The 14,823-nt window shown below is 37.3% G+C and overlaps 3 protein-coding genes across 4 annotated transcripts in view; 1 reads left to right on the forward strand and 2 right to left on the reverse strand.

The window, feature by feature from the left end:
* LOC119078429 (D(3) dopamine receptor) overlaps nt 1-14,823 on the reverse strand; it is a 110,681-nt gene that overhangs the window by 5,843 nt on the left and 90,015 nt on the right. For both annotated transcript variants that reach the window (XM_037185942.1, XM_037185941.1), the window contains exons 3-4: nt 4,822-5,188; nt 4,363-4,549 (exon numbers count right to left, since the gene is read on the reverse strand). In XM_037185942.1, coding sequence (XP_037041837.1) covers nt 4,363-4,549; nt 4,822-5,188 — 554 coding nt within the window. The remainder of the gene's footprint in view (nt 1-4,362; nt 4,550-4,821; nt 5,189-14,823) is intronic.
* Nucleotides 7,564-9,088, forward strand: LOC119078432 (juvenile hormone acid O-methyltransferase-like). The gene is made up of 2 exons (XM_037185945.1): nt 7,564-8,433; nt 8,795-9,088. Exons 1-2 carry the CDS (start codon nt 7,794-7,796, stop codon nt 8,974-8,976), a joined length of 822 nt encoding a protein of 273 aa, XP_037041840.1. The 5' UTR covers nt 7,564-7,793; the 3' UTR covers nt 8,977-9,088.
* On the reverse strand, nt 11,363-12,844 carry LOC119078433 (juvenile hormone acid O-methyltransferase-like). The gene is made up of 2 exons (XM_037185946.1): nt 12,007-12,844; nt 11,363-11,645 (listed from the first exon to the last, which is right to left on the reverse strand). Exons 1-2 carry the CDS (start codon nt 12,644-12,646, stop codon nt 11,464-11,466), a joined length of 822 nt encoding a protein of 273 aa, XP_037041841.1. The 5' UTR covers nt 12,647-12,844; the 3' UTR covers nt 11,363-11,463.

Genomic DNA, 14,823 nt, shown 5'->3' on the forward strand with positions numbered 1-14,823 from the left:
AGAAATATCGGGGGGAAAACTAATTCGAAAAGGCTGTCCCATCACCCTGTGACTTTGTTTGAAGATGAGCCAATGACTTGATTTTATGTTTATTTGTACAGTGAATGTTGTAGGCCATGTACCATGACTTTCCGGATCAGGTCCCCCCCCCCCCCCCCCCGAAATATAATGAAGAATGGATCTCTTGAAGAAAGCGCTCTACGAACCAAACCAAATCTCGTTGGACGCACAAAAAGAAAATTTTACAAGTTTTCAATTTCTTATATTGCACTTTTCATATTGATGAATTATGGCTTGTATACGGACGGATACCATTTTTTATCGAAAGCGAACTCAGCAATAAGCGATAAACCCTGAATAACGAGGCCTTATGTAGCAAAAACATGATTAAAAAAATTAAGTAAAAGATTTAAAATCAATCTCATTAAATACTTAGAACAAATGAAGTAATAGATCATATCGTAAAATTGCGGATGTGCTTGTGAAAGGTTAATGTAAGAGTATAAGCTGTCATACATTGGATGATAGTATAGATTTGTTTATTATGAAAGACATTGCTGCTGAAATTAAGCGACTATCCATAAAGGAGGTTCATACCGAGTATCCGCACGATTTTTGGAAAATTGACGAAATCTTACTCTTTTTTACTCTTTAACACCATGGCGTGTGACACCTATAGAACCCCATCTATTGGCGTCTTTTATAATGAATCAGTAAAAAACACATCTCTTGTAAAAATTCCTTGCATTCAATTCCAAGTGAAGCACAATCTCTTAGACCAGGAAGTGAATTTTCTTTTTTAGTGAATACAGAGATCTGGGTCTAAAAAAGTTTAAATTCGAATTAATTCTAAAAGAACAGTGTTGGTGGGTACCCAGGGAATATTTTCGTGAAGTTGATTCTTGAAAGTCTCTAAATCCACGAGCATTTTTGAATGTCATTGATAATTCCAGTAATTCCAATACCAAATTCCAGAAAATAGACCCCAGTACTAACTTTTATGCTCGAATGTGTCAGAAACTCATTTAACTTATAAAGCTTATCGCCAATTCGAAAATTGTTCCAACCAAACATCTGAGGATCTAACCAACCGTTCTTTGTGAATATGATTTCAGACAGCGATTGTAGTACCGCGCCTCATTGGACTGTAAATCTCCTGAATTTACATGGTTACAATGGCACCCCGATAACCGTTACCATGCCCTTCACATAACTATTATCGTTGCCAGAAATTGGTACAAAAGCGATTTGTCATCAAACGAATTAAACTTAAAAAGTAATTTATAACGAAACGCTTTATGAGTCTGCGGAGAGGTACAGTGTAAACATATCTGTACACCTTCATTTGAAATCTTTTCATTCTTTTATGCCAACCAAATTTGTTCAACATAAAATGGAAAGCAATTAACGCTGCTTGGCAATTGTTTCTGTTTGCTTTGAAGCGTTGTGCAGCATAACAACAAAAAAAACCTAATTAATGAACCTTATCTTCGTTGTCGTGTGCTGTCCTTGCTTATAGAAAAAAAGGTAAGATTTTTTGCTGGCTAAATTAAACAACCAACGGTCCCATCAACAAAAAAGTTTTCAAATTTAAAATCATAATACGTTATAATCGGTGTAACATGATTTTCAGATTTTTTATCTGATTCCATTTTACGAGAGACATTGGGATGGGTCTTTACTTCGGCTGTAATGAAAAATACATTTTCGTAGAACTTGCAGTATGTGTTTGTACTCATAGCCAAATGAATGTTAAAAGTGATGAAGTAAACGATTGGGATATCCTAAACAAAAGAAGTAGCAGATTCAATGGTGATTAGATAATTGTAGGTTAAGAAGCTGTAATCTATCATTTGTAATAGCAGCACATTCCACATATAAAAATGGCAATTTAATATCCTTCCAAATCTTAACGACCTGTTCAAATTCAATAAAGCCCATCAAATAGCCCATTTACTCCGCCAATATACTTGTAATGAAAATAGAATCCTCAGAATCACTGAACGCAATACTTAGATATCCCATAAATAAATCAAGTTGATTCGTTTACATCCATTCGAACCAAATCTGCAATCAGACTCTCATTAGAACCGAAACATTTCCCTATAATACAATCCTTAGGATAATGGAAACATTCATCCACACAACCTACTCCATTTGAGCATAACTACACATTGTATGGTGTATTATCACTGTTACATGGTTCGTGTTCGTTTTTTTTTGTTTTGTCTTTATGTTAGTACTTAAATTCTTATCTTTCCTGACGAGTTTATGTAACATCGGAAGTGTTACTTCGAACTCAGCATTCTGGAAAACATGTGTGTATCTACTATCTACACATGAGTGTGAATTGTCGTAACATTGTAGAGAGGCAAAAAAAAGAAGAACGTAATACAGAACCGAAGTGTGGAACGTAGTGGCAATCAATTCTTTACCAAAAAAAAAACTCCGTCTCTACTTTTATGTCTGTCAATAAACACATCGGCTATTATATGGCAAAGTAAAGAGAAGCATTTCTTTGCCATTCTTTCCTTTCGTGTTACTTTATTTGGAAGGGTGGAGGAGATCAAAAGAAATAAATACATTAACGGGAACGATAAGAGATTTTGTGCCTTGGAGTTATATTTATACACCATGTCAACAAACATCGATTTGACTTTATTTGAAATCAATTTAACGAATTTTCGTATTTATACTTTCATAACAAGCTCGTTATAGAAAATTTCCTTCTTTTTTGAGCGAAATATTCAAATCTGAATATTAAATATTTATTTATTGTCAGGAAACAACAAAAGTTTTCCATAATAAATAGAAAAATTCTCACTTGCGTTGTTACCTGCTCTACTGCATATGCTAGAAATTTGGCTATAAATGTTGTGATTCATCGGAGCGAGTTGTAAAAGAAAATTTATGGAGACATAATATTTTCACTCTCAGAACAGGTCAACTCTCCAATCTTGGAACATCGATGAATAATTAAATGCAAATATGCTAAAGTAGCAAAAACATTTGATTTTCATTTCCCTTATAATTCGCTGATGCGACACGTCGTCTTTCTGAATTTAACTGCTCGGCCTTTTCAACAGACCTGATGATGATATGTAATGAGTATCAGTCACTTTCAGTTAAATAGGTATCGCCAAGGCTATAACATGTTTTATGCGTTAGCCTTTTATACATTTGCTTAACGGTAATAAAAAAAACCGTCAATTATTCTTTTAGGAATAATTACCCGCTGTTACAACGCAGTCGTTGAAGTAAGACACGATAAATCAAAAATTACGCAGTAAGGTTGCAATATGAATCTTCAACCAAGGCCACCAGTTACGGCTTTGAGACTAACAGACTTTGAAAAAGCGTGTATAAGTTCACCTAAGTACACGAATAAACCAGAAAATAAGTTGGTCCAAGGCCTTAGGTTCGCTAACTCAATTTTGTGAAAAACTTCATAAAAGTCCAAAATCACATGTGTGGCTTATGAAAGTTTGAAAAAACTTTCGTAAGTTCACATCGTATGAGACAAAAAAGCCAAAACTTAGGTTTAGCTTTTGTGGTGACTTAACCACAAGACCGCCACGAGTCTGCAAGACTAGTGACGAGTTGAAATTTCATTTCGACTATGACTCGCTAGACTTGTTCATGTGCAAATTGATATAGTGTTCCTAAAGCATTGTATCAAGTACCACTGCCGCCATGGCCTCATAAGAAATGGTATTTTTGAACTGCATTTTTATACAAAACGTCGAAGGAAGTAATTGATATTCTTTCAGATCGAAATAGTGGTCAAACGTTCTACTAGCTGAAGAACGTAGGTTCAAGACCTTAGGATCGTTAATTGAACTCTTAAATTCGTAACATGCACTCAATGTTTGGTGCGTTATCCTACGTACCTGGAAACAATTTTTTTTTGAAGAAGAACTTTGGCGCCCTGTTTTAAAGTCTTTCAAACTACACCAGTGACAAAGTCTCAGCTTTCACATGGACAGCTTTCAGAAATCAAAAAGTGGCTTTTGATGTAGACTCTACACTGTAGACTTACGACATTTTTGTTGTATTACTTTCAGCGGCATAGAATTTAACTTTATTACGCGGGCAGAGACAACGAAAAGATCCAATAGCTATTGCGGTTCTATATATGGGAAAATGTACTAAACTAATGAAGTAAAAGATTTAGCTTTTTTATTTTTTATTGAAAATATTGAGAAAAATGATGTAGTAGATTTGGTTAAATCTAATTAAATGCTTGCGTCATATAAAAGACTTTTAGAAGTGTTATCATATGGAATAGTGCAATAAATGCTCGTTCACACAAATTATATGCTTGATAAAACAACACAAATTCTACGTAACAGTTCTACTAACCTCGGTGTCCTCGGATTACATCTCATTCTTGCTTCCATCATGAATTTCTTTTCCTCTTCATTATTGTCTTCGTCCCCCGAACTATCACCGTCAACTACACCCCGTGCTGCATTTGCCATGCCAGTAACAATAATCATATGCGTGGGCCTCCGTAATATTGGCATTGGTAATGGCAGTTCACCATGAGCTATAACCGAAGATAAACATTTTGTAATGCCAGAAGTGAAACGAATGACGTAATAGTATGTTACGTCACTGTTTGTAAATATTTGTTTAGACAAGTGTGAGGTTTGCGGAATGGGCCGAAGGCGAGTGGAGTAATCACACGTGCCTAAACAAGCATTTACAAGCAGTGACGTAACACATTTTACATGTTTGTGGACGGTAAGTGCATTTTCCCTGTCACAAGCAAAGTGCACTTTACCGTGCATAAGCATGTAAATAAAATTGAATACATACCAGCTCTTGCCGTAAGCGACAGTGCACACAATTTTTGTCGTACTCCCAAATGATTCAATATTACACCCAATGCCGGAAAGATGAATACGAACAGTGTGTGCACAACGATAAACCAAATGTGCTGTTGATGTGAACCGTAATCTGGTTTGCAGAAACTCTTTTTTATAACATCCTCTCGTGATGTGATATGATATGCCAGTAGTATGGGAACACACAAGATAATTGCACTGAACCATGCTGCAAATGCCAGCACAACTGGTAGAAATCGTTGTTCGCGTAATTGAGCGAGTCGGGGATGTTTTACCGTTGCATAACGATCTAATGATAGCATTAGCAAACTAATAGTGCTGGCGGCGACTGGCATTGACTGGAAAAGAGAGTTTTTCGAAAAAAATAAATAAAACGACAGCGCAACATGAAGAACAAATTCAATTTGGAAAATTTTTTCATTAAAAACAAAACTCCATTCCACCAACAACCCAAGACACCAACAACAGCAACACTAGAACTATTTCTTTTTATGGATCTGTTTTCATTTTCATTTTCTCATGGTGCAATCGACATAATTCTGTTGTTTGTAAATTACTAACTGTGGTGTTAACACTGTAAACTGCAATAGAGAACCGGATAATAACATTTGCACATAAAAATAGTCTGCTCAATTTGGGTAAATTGAATTAACATTTTTCGCTCTTGCACATTGTATTTCTGTCTTTTATTTTCGCGACAAAGAGTATAGTGCGAGTAACTTTGGATATGCTTAATTGAATTTAGAAATTTGTTAGGTCGATGAAGTGAATGAAAGGTACGAAGGTTTATTTTCAGGATTATTTTTCAACAAATTTCGAGAATTTCCAAAATTTTAAGAATATTTTAACTTTCTAGAACTTTGATACGAGCTTTGATGATTTAGGAGATCACAAAAAGTAAATATAAATATTATTGTTATGTGGGCAAAATTGCTTTATCAAATAAATATTTACTTAAAAATCCGCAAGCCGTGTGAAATTTGCTGATCAGAGGTAATGCTCGGAACGGGTTTGGTCTGACTGGAAACCGAACCGTATTTAAAAAGTTGTGATATCTGGTGCAAAAATTTCAAGTTCAGATCAAACTGAAAAGTGAAAGTTCTCAGGTTTGGGACAGATTCGGGTGGAAAAAGTTCAGGTGTGGGTTGAACCCAAAATCGAAAATTTCAAGTTCGGATCGAACTTGACATTTTAATATAGATCAACCCGAGCATTAAGTATGGTTTCCACTCAACAAAAAGTACTCGATGAGAGCCGTGAGATAACGAGCTGTCAAGTTCTTCTTCTTCTTTTTCAGCCTGTTTCTATCCACTGCTGGACAATTCTCCAATTCTCTTCCATTCCGAACGATCCGTTGCCACTTGTTGCCAATTTGCGCCTGCAATTCGCTTTATACTATTATTCCATCTCTCTGGTGGTCTACCTCTAGGTCTTGTTTTAGGTGGTCTCCAGTTCATGATCTCTTTGGTCTAACGTTCGTCCGTCCTTCTTTCAATATGTCCCGCCCAGCTCCACTTTAAAGATGCTATTCTTTCCATGACATCAACAACTTTTGTTTGTTGTCGAATCCATTGATTTGTCATTCTTTCTCTGAGCGTAATTCCAAGCATATACTCCGTTCCATGGCTCTTTGTGCCACTCTTAGTTTATTTTCGTGAGCACAGGAAGGACACACATATCGAACACCCTACGTTTCAGACTATTGTTCATTTTGCTTTTGAAAATTAGCCTGAGTTTTCCGAACGCTGCCCATGCAAGACGAATTCTACGTTTTATTTCTGCAGCGTTTGGTTGTCCAGACTCAACTTCAATTTGTGACCTAGGTACACGTTTCTCCAACACATTTCGATACGTCTATAAAAACGCTACGTCGTGTATAAAACTCCATAAAAGCACGGAAAAATGCAGAATTAGCAGAGGGTGACACCATATCACCTAAGTTATTCACATTGATTCTGGAGAGTATTTTTAAGAAATTAGACTGGGTATCAACATAAATGGAGAATACCTGAGTAATCTCCGTTTCGCAGATGACATCTCCCTGATGGCAGCTGATCTAGATCAGGAGCTGTCAAGTTAACAATGCAAAAATTGAAAATCAAGTCTTAATCGGCACAACCGAAGTAAATAATCTCACGAAAACTTAATAGTAGATTACATTGGTTGCTGCGAAAGTAATTCATTACATGAGCTAACAATTTTGTGCGTGTGTAAATAGTACCTTAGAGAGACTATTCGCACATGCGTCGGAATAATACTTAAGAAAGACTATTCGCACACGCGAGCGAATATCATCTGCATTTTATTTTTATGAAATATTTGCGTTGACTGTTGAAAAATCATTTCCTCAATTCAATGCCAAAATAGTACATTACTGTTTTGCTGAGACATTTTTTGTTGAGGGGTGTGGGTAGGTTGTATTTCGAGCTGAAGGCGAGGCATGCATCCCACACGCCTCAACAAAAAATTTCCCAGCAAGACATTTCTGTACTTTGTTGTCTTGTGACCAGAAAATGTGAAAAACCGGTTTTGAGCAAGACAGTAATGACTCATTTTCTGGCCGCAATCGAAAAAAAAAATATTCCATGCAACTGATGACTTCTGTATGCATACTTCCGTAATGAAACTGGATCACTTTACTAGAATTGATAGCTAATGTGAACACGTAGTCGAATTGGGTCATACTTAACATTTTTGAATATTTAAGAAGGAATACTGTAAGTGTCAAGGCAGTCGGCTCTTCACAACGTTTAGTGAGTTGTTTTAAACGTATAGACTCTAGTAGGTGGAAACAAGAAGTGTTCAATTGAGTAAAATACAAAGTACCTTCCTATCTAGGTCGGAATCGTCATTAATAATTTAACTGAAAGTAGATTGTAGTCAGTGCAAAAGATCTTATCTAACCGATCGCTTACTTTTTGTTGAAACTTGTTACTGTGAATCATGAACCGTCCTGAGATATGGGAAAAGTACAAACCACATCGTCAATATGTGAAGACGCTAATGGAAGAATACAAAACTAAGTTCAATTGGAGTGCCGATGGTCGAGATTCACTAATGGACATCGGCTGTGCCGGCGGTGGAATTACAATTGACTATATTCTACCGATTATGCCAACAAATTTCGATCGATTAATCGGTGTTGACATTTCAGAGGACATGATTGCTTATGCCCAGAAAATGCATTCGAAACCAAACATCGAATTCAAGACGTTCAATATTGAAACCGGTAATACCGGAGAACTGCCGCAAGTGGATCATATAACAGTGTTGTATGTTTTCCATTTGGTACACGACCATGACAAAGCTCTTAGCAACGTCTACAATCTGTTGAAACCAGGCGGCGATTGCCTGATACTGTTTATACCACAGTTTCGATATTACACTGCGTATGAGCAATTATCACGTCATCCAAAGTGGTCGAAATATATGAAAAGTGTGAAAGATGCGATTGTCCCATGCTATTTTTCTGAAACACCCGAATCTGATTTTGAGCAATTGTTGAAGAAACATCGCTTTTCGAGTGTGGAAATTGCTACTGATGTTTCGAGCTACCATATGGGCGATGTAAATATCTTTAAAAGTAAGTATTTGCATGAAGACTCCACTTCATTAAAAATTAGGTCAGGAGAGGGATTACGGCATTAATTCTCTTTTCTCTATTCTATGTTAACTCTTCCGATAGAGTTTCACTATTTCACTGAAAGATGTTTTCGTGGAGATAAGGGTTTGGAAAAACGATTGCTAACGTTTCAACATAACATTTTTATAGACTCTTATCGCCAAGCCAACATATGGCTGATTTTTCTATTGGCTTTGTTGCAGCGACATCTTTCAGTGAAATAATGAATCGTACTCTATCGGTATCAAAGTTGGTTGAATCAGGTTAAGGTGTCTTCATTTTTAACACAGCCGTATGCTTAAGTTAACATCATTCTTTGCAGAATTCATAACAACGGTATATCATTTCTATGAAGGAATTCCCTTAGAGGAACATGACGCTTTTACCGATGATTTCGCTCGAGTGGCAGTGAATGTCTTTAATTCAATTGCAAATAACAAGCAGTCGAATGAGAATGGAGTGTATCTACCGGTGACCAACTTAATCGCGTTCGCAAGAAAGTGAAAATTATTTTAATGTTATTATGATCCCAATAAAGTTTCTTTTTGTGCCTTAGGATCATTATTCCACGTTTTTCGTCACTACACCTACGATCGAAAAGTTCGGTTAAAGTACTGCTTATAGTAGAGTGACATGCGTGCGTCCGAAAATGTAACTTTGTTGGCCGGTAAACAAAGCCAATAATGGAATTTCATATATATTTTTTCGGCCGCAATCAACTTCGCCTCGTTAGGACAACCTTACGCCTAGTCCCGAAAAATGCCACTTTTCATAACTTCTAAACTGTTTACCATTCGAAAATTCACGGCCGGTTTTCTTAACGTGCCGCTTTGGAAACGGACTAAATGTAACAGTGGAACTCACCCACAGCCAGCGTAAGGTTATTGATGAAAGCTTTTTTTTTAATCGGACACACCATTTTTGTTTCCGGACGTTTATGGTACTATCGATAGAGAATTTCAAGGTGATCATTTCGTAGAAGTTTTTTTTTTATAAACGACTTCTCCGGCTCGGGTTGACTCTAAGAAAATTTGAAAATTTCAAAATCATGACCATTTCAGAAAATTTTACACCGGAATTAAACGACCCGGTCAATTTTGATCTAATGGTAGTTTGTAGAGAATTTACCGAATTTACGCACGTTTCTAATAAAAGTATCGCCGGGTCGAAAGGTTGTAGCTGTGAGTCAGGGTGAGGCATCCAAGTCCAATTTTATTGTTTTGTCAATGAGCACCCCAACCGATTTTTCATTTTATTGGCTTAAAATGATACATCGCACATATGTCAATACGCATAACCTGGCCTTAAGGCCAGGTTATGCGTCCGATATATATCGCACATATGTCAATACGCATAACCTGGCCTTAAGGCCAGGTTATGCGTCCGATATATATCGCACATATGTCAATACGCATAACCTGGCCTTAAGGCCAGGTTATGCGTCCGATATATATCGCACATATGTCAATACGCATAACCTGGCCTTAAGGCCAGGTTATGCGTCCGATATATATCGCACATATGTCAATACGCATAACCTGGCCTTAAGGCCAGGTTATGCGTCCGATATATATCGCACATATGTCAATACGCATAACCTGGCCTTAAGGCCAGGTTATGCGTCCGATATATATCGCACATATGTCAATACGCATAACCTGGCCTTAAGGCCAGGTTATGCGTCCGATATATATCGCACATATGTCAATACGCATAACCTGGCCTTAAGGCCAGGTTATGCGTCCGATATATATCGCACATATGTCAATACGCATAACCTGGCCTTAAGGCCAGGTTATGCGTCCGATATATATCGCACATATGTCAATACGCATAACCTGGCCTTAAGGCCAGGTTATGCGTCCGATATATATCGCACATATGTCAATACGCATAACCTGGCCTTAAGGCCAGGTTATGCGTCCGATATATATCGCACATATGTCAATACGCATAACCTGGCCTTAAGGCCAGGTTATGCGTCCGATATATATCGCACATATGTCAATACGCATAACCTGGCCTTAAGGCCATATGTGCGATGTATCATTTTAAGCCAATAAAATGAAAAATCGGTTGGGGTGCTCATTGACAAAACAATATCCGATATATATCGCACATATGTCAATACGCATAACCTGGCCTTAAGGCCAGGTTATGCGTCCGATATATATCGCACATATGTCAATACGCATAACCTGGCCTTAAGGCCATATGTGCGATGTATCATTTTAAGCCAATAAAATGAAAAATCGGTTGGGGTGCTCATTGACAAAACAATAAAATTGGACTTGGATGCCTCACCCTGACTCACAGCTACAACCTTTCGACCCGGCGATACTTTTATTAGAAACGTGCGTAAATTCGGTAAATTCTCTACAAACTACCATTAGATCAAAATTGACCGGGTCGTTTAATTCCGGTGTAAAATTTTCTGAAATGGTCATGATTTTGAAATTTTCAAATTTTCTTATAGTCAACCCGAGCCGGAGAAGTCGTTTATAAAAAAAAAACTTCTACGAAATGATCACCTTGAAATTCTCTATCGATAGTACCATAAACGTCCGGAAACAAAAATGGTGTGTCCGATTAAAAAAAAAGCTTTCATCAATAACCTTACGCTGGCTGTGGGTGAGTTCCACTGTTACATTTAGTCCGTTTCCAAAGCGGCACGTTAAGAAAACCGGCCGTGAATTTTCGAATGGTAAACAGTTTAGAAGTTATGAAAAGTGGCATTTTTCGGGACTAGTCGTAAGGTTGTCCTAACGAGGCGAAGTTGATTGCGGCCGAAAAAATATATATGAAATTACATTATTGGCTTTGTTTACCGGCCAACAAAGTTACATTTTCGGACGCACGCATGTCACTCTACTATAAGCAGTACTTTAACCGAACTTTTCGATCGTAGGTGTAGTGACGAAAAACGTGGAATAATGATCCTAAGGCACAAAAAGAAACTTTATTGGGATCATAATAACATTAAAATAATTTTCACTTTCTTGCGACCGCGATTAAGTTGGTCACCGGTAGATACACTCCATTCTCATTCGACTGCTTGTTATTTGCAATTGAATTAAAGACATTCACTGCCACTCGAGCGAAATCATCGGTAAAAGCGTCATGTTCCTCTAAGGGAATTCCTTCATAGAAATGATATACCGTTGTTATGAATTCTGCAAAGAATGATGTTAACTTAAGCATACGGCTGTGTTAAAAATGAAGACACCTTAACCTGATTCAACCAACTTTGATACCGATAGAGTACGATTCATTATTTCACTGAAAGATGTCGCTGCAACAAAGCCAATAGAAAAATCAGCCATATGTTGGCTTGGCGATAAGAGTCTATAAAAATGTTATGTTGAAACGTTAGCAATCGTTTTTCCAAACCCTTATCTCCACGAAAACATCTTTCAGTGAAATAGTGAAACTCTATCGGAAGAGTTAACATAGAATAGAGAAAAGAGAATTAATGCCGTAATCCCTCTCCTGACCTAATTTTTAATGAAGTGGAGTCTTCATGCAAATACTTACTTTTAAAGATATTTACATCGCCCATATGGTAGCTCGAAACATCAGTAGCAATTTCCACACTCGAAAAGCGATGTTTCTTCAACAATTGCTCAAAATCAGATTCGGGTGTTTCAGAAAAATAGCATGGGACAATCGCATCTTTCACACTTTTCATATATTTCGACCACTTTGGATGACGTGATAATTGCTCATACGCAGTGTAATATCGAAACTGTGGTATAAACAGTATCAGGCAATCGCCGCCTGGTTTCAACAGATTGTAGACGTTGCTAAGAGCTTTGTCATGGTCGTGTACCAAATGGAAAACATACAACACTGTTATATGATCCACTTGCGGCAGTTCTCCGGTATTACCGGTTTCAATATTGAACGTCTTGAATTCGATGTTTGGTTTCGAATGCATTTTCTGGGCATAAGCAATCATGTCCTCTGAAATGTCAACACCGATTAATCGATCGAAATTTGTTGGCATAATCGGTAGAATATAGTCAATTGTAATTCCACCGCCGGCACAGCCGATGTCCATTAGTGAATCTCGACCATCGGCACTCCAATTGAACTTAGTTTTGTATTCTTCCATTAGCGTCTTCACATATTGACGATGTGGTTTGTACTTTTCCCATATCTCAGGACGGTTCATGATTCACAGTAACAAGTTTCAACAAAAAGTAAGCGATCGGTTAGATAAGATCTTTTGCACTGACTACAATCTACTTTCAGTTAAATTATTAATGACGATTCCGACCTAGATAGGAAGGTACTTTGTATTTTACTCAATTGAACACTTCTTGTTTCCACCTACTAGAGTCTATACGTTTAAAACAACTCACTAAACGTTGTGAAGAGCCGACTGCCTTGACACTTACAGTATTCCTTCTTAAATATTCAAAAATGTTAAGTATGACCCAATTCGACTACGTGTTCACATTAGCTATCAATTCTAGTAAAGTGATCCAGTTTCATTACGGAAGTATGCATACAGAAGTCATCAGTTGCATGGAATATTTTTTTTTTCGATTGCGGCCAGAAAATGAGTCATTACTGTCTTGCTCAAAACCGGTTTTTCACATTTTCTGGTCACAAGACAACAAAGTACAGAAATGTCTTGCTGGGAAATTTTTTGTTGAGGCGTGTGGGATGCATGCCTCGCCTTCAGCTCGAAATACAACCTACCCACACCCCTCAACAAAAAATGTCTCAGCAAAACAGTAATGTACTATTTTGGCATTGAATGTCAATACAATATATATATCGCACATATGTCAATACGCATAACCTGGCCTTAAGGCCAGGTTATGCGTCCGATATATATCGCACATATGTCAATACGCATAACCTGGCCTTAAGGCCAGGTTATGCGTCCGATATATATCGCACATATGTCAATACGCATAACCTGGCCTTAAGGCCAGGTTATGCGTCCGATATATATCGCACATATGTCAATACGCATAACCTGGCCTTAAGGCCAGGTTATGCGTCCGATATATATCGCACATATGTCAATACGCATAACCTGGCCTTAAGGCCAGGTTATGCGTCCGATATATATCGCACATATGTCAATACGCATAACCTGGCCTTAAGGCCAGGTTATGCGTCCGATATATATCGCACATATGTCAATACGCATAACCTGGCCTTAAGGCCAGGTTATGCGTCCGATATATATCGCACATATGTCAATAAGTAAACTCTGACTTTTGGTCCTATTCCATGAAAAATCATCATGGGTCGTAGAATGGAAGATCGTTGAATCTTTAGGTTCTACAACTGAGAAGATGAGGTCTTATTCTGATGCTAAAGTAGCCGTTGGTATCCAACGAAAACATGACGGAATGATTTCAGCATTTAAGAAAATTTATAGGGCTCGCAGTACTTGTGGTACATCTGCTAACATTGTAACATTCCAAGAGCAGCTTAAGTGACAACACTCTTCCATTAACAGTTTTTCACAAGTTATTGTAATTCGTTATTGACAACAGTTGCTGATTCAACCCAAGAAACCAACACGACAAACAGTTTATGAAAGCAGAGACTACTTTTGGTACAAAATTTTCCAAATTTTGCAAAAAATATTTTTTATGAAAAATTAAGGAAAATCGAGGAAAAGATCGTCTCTGGATGGAAAAGCTGGAAATTCCGCTCATTGTCGTGTGAATTTCATTGTTCCAGGAAGAGTATTCAAATGTTCCCTGAGTTATGTTACAAACTGAGGCCACCATGAAAAGGATTAAAACTTTAAAAGTACACTTTTGAATTCAGATGCATCGAAGTCAACATTTTGAATTAAAACCCAGAAAATTGGAAAGTTTTCCTCATTCGACGTTTCTTCATTTCAATCCACAAATATCAGCCGTACAGTATCTAAACATTCTGATATGGGTGATTGGGGTGGTGGGCACATTGTTCTAAGCTTGTGCCAACGCCAAGTCTAATGCTAGTATGTTAAATAACAAAACCATTTCAAAACTAAAGTAGGAAGAAATACTTCTGTGACTACTCTCTGCAGCATCAAAGTACAATTTTCAATTTACATTTCTTTGACATGAATAACCTAAATTCAGTAGAAAATTGGCACTTTCGACACTCTCACAGTAGTGTATGTATCCTATTTACACTCATTGATTGGCATAAATTAAATCGAACAGTTGATATCAGCAGCTTTCATTTTAAGTTCACTCAGTACATGCACATGAGTTGAGTAAACAATTTAAAATTTTCAGTTGTTGATTGCATACAGTGAGTGAGTAGAGTATTAAGTTATAAAAGCAAAAGCAATCAAAATTGTGTTGTTTGACAAATTACCATACTTAT

The sequence above is a fragment of the Bradysia coprophila genome, unplaced genomic scaffold (genome assembly GCF_014529535.1).
Source record: "Bradysia coprophila strain Holo2 unplaced genomic scaffold, BU_Bcop_v1 contig_297, whole genome shotgun sequence".
Taxonomy (NCBI): Eukaryota; Metazoa; Arthropoda; class Insecta; order Diptera; family Sciaridae; genus Bradysia; species Bradysia coprophila.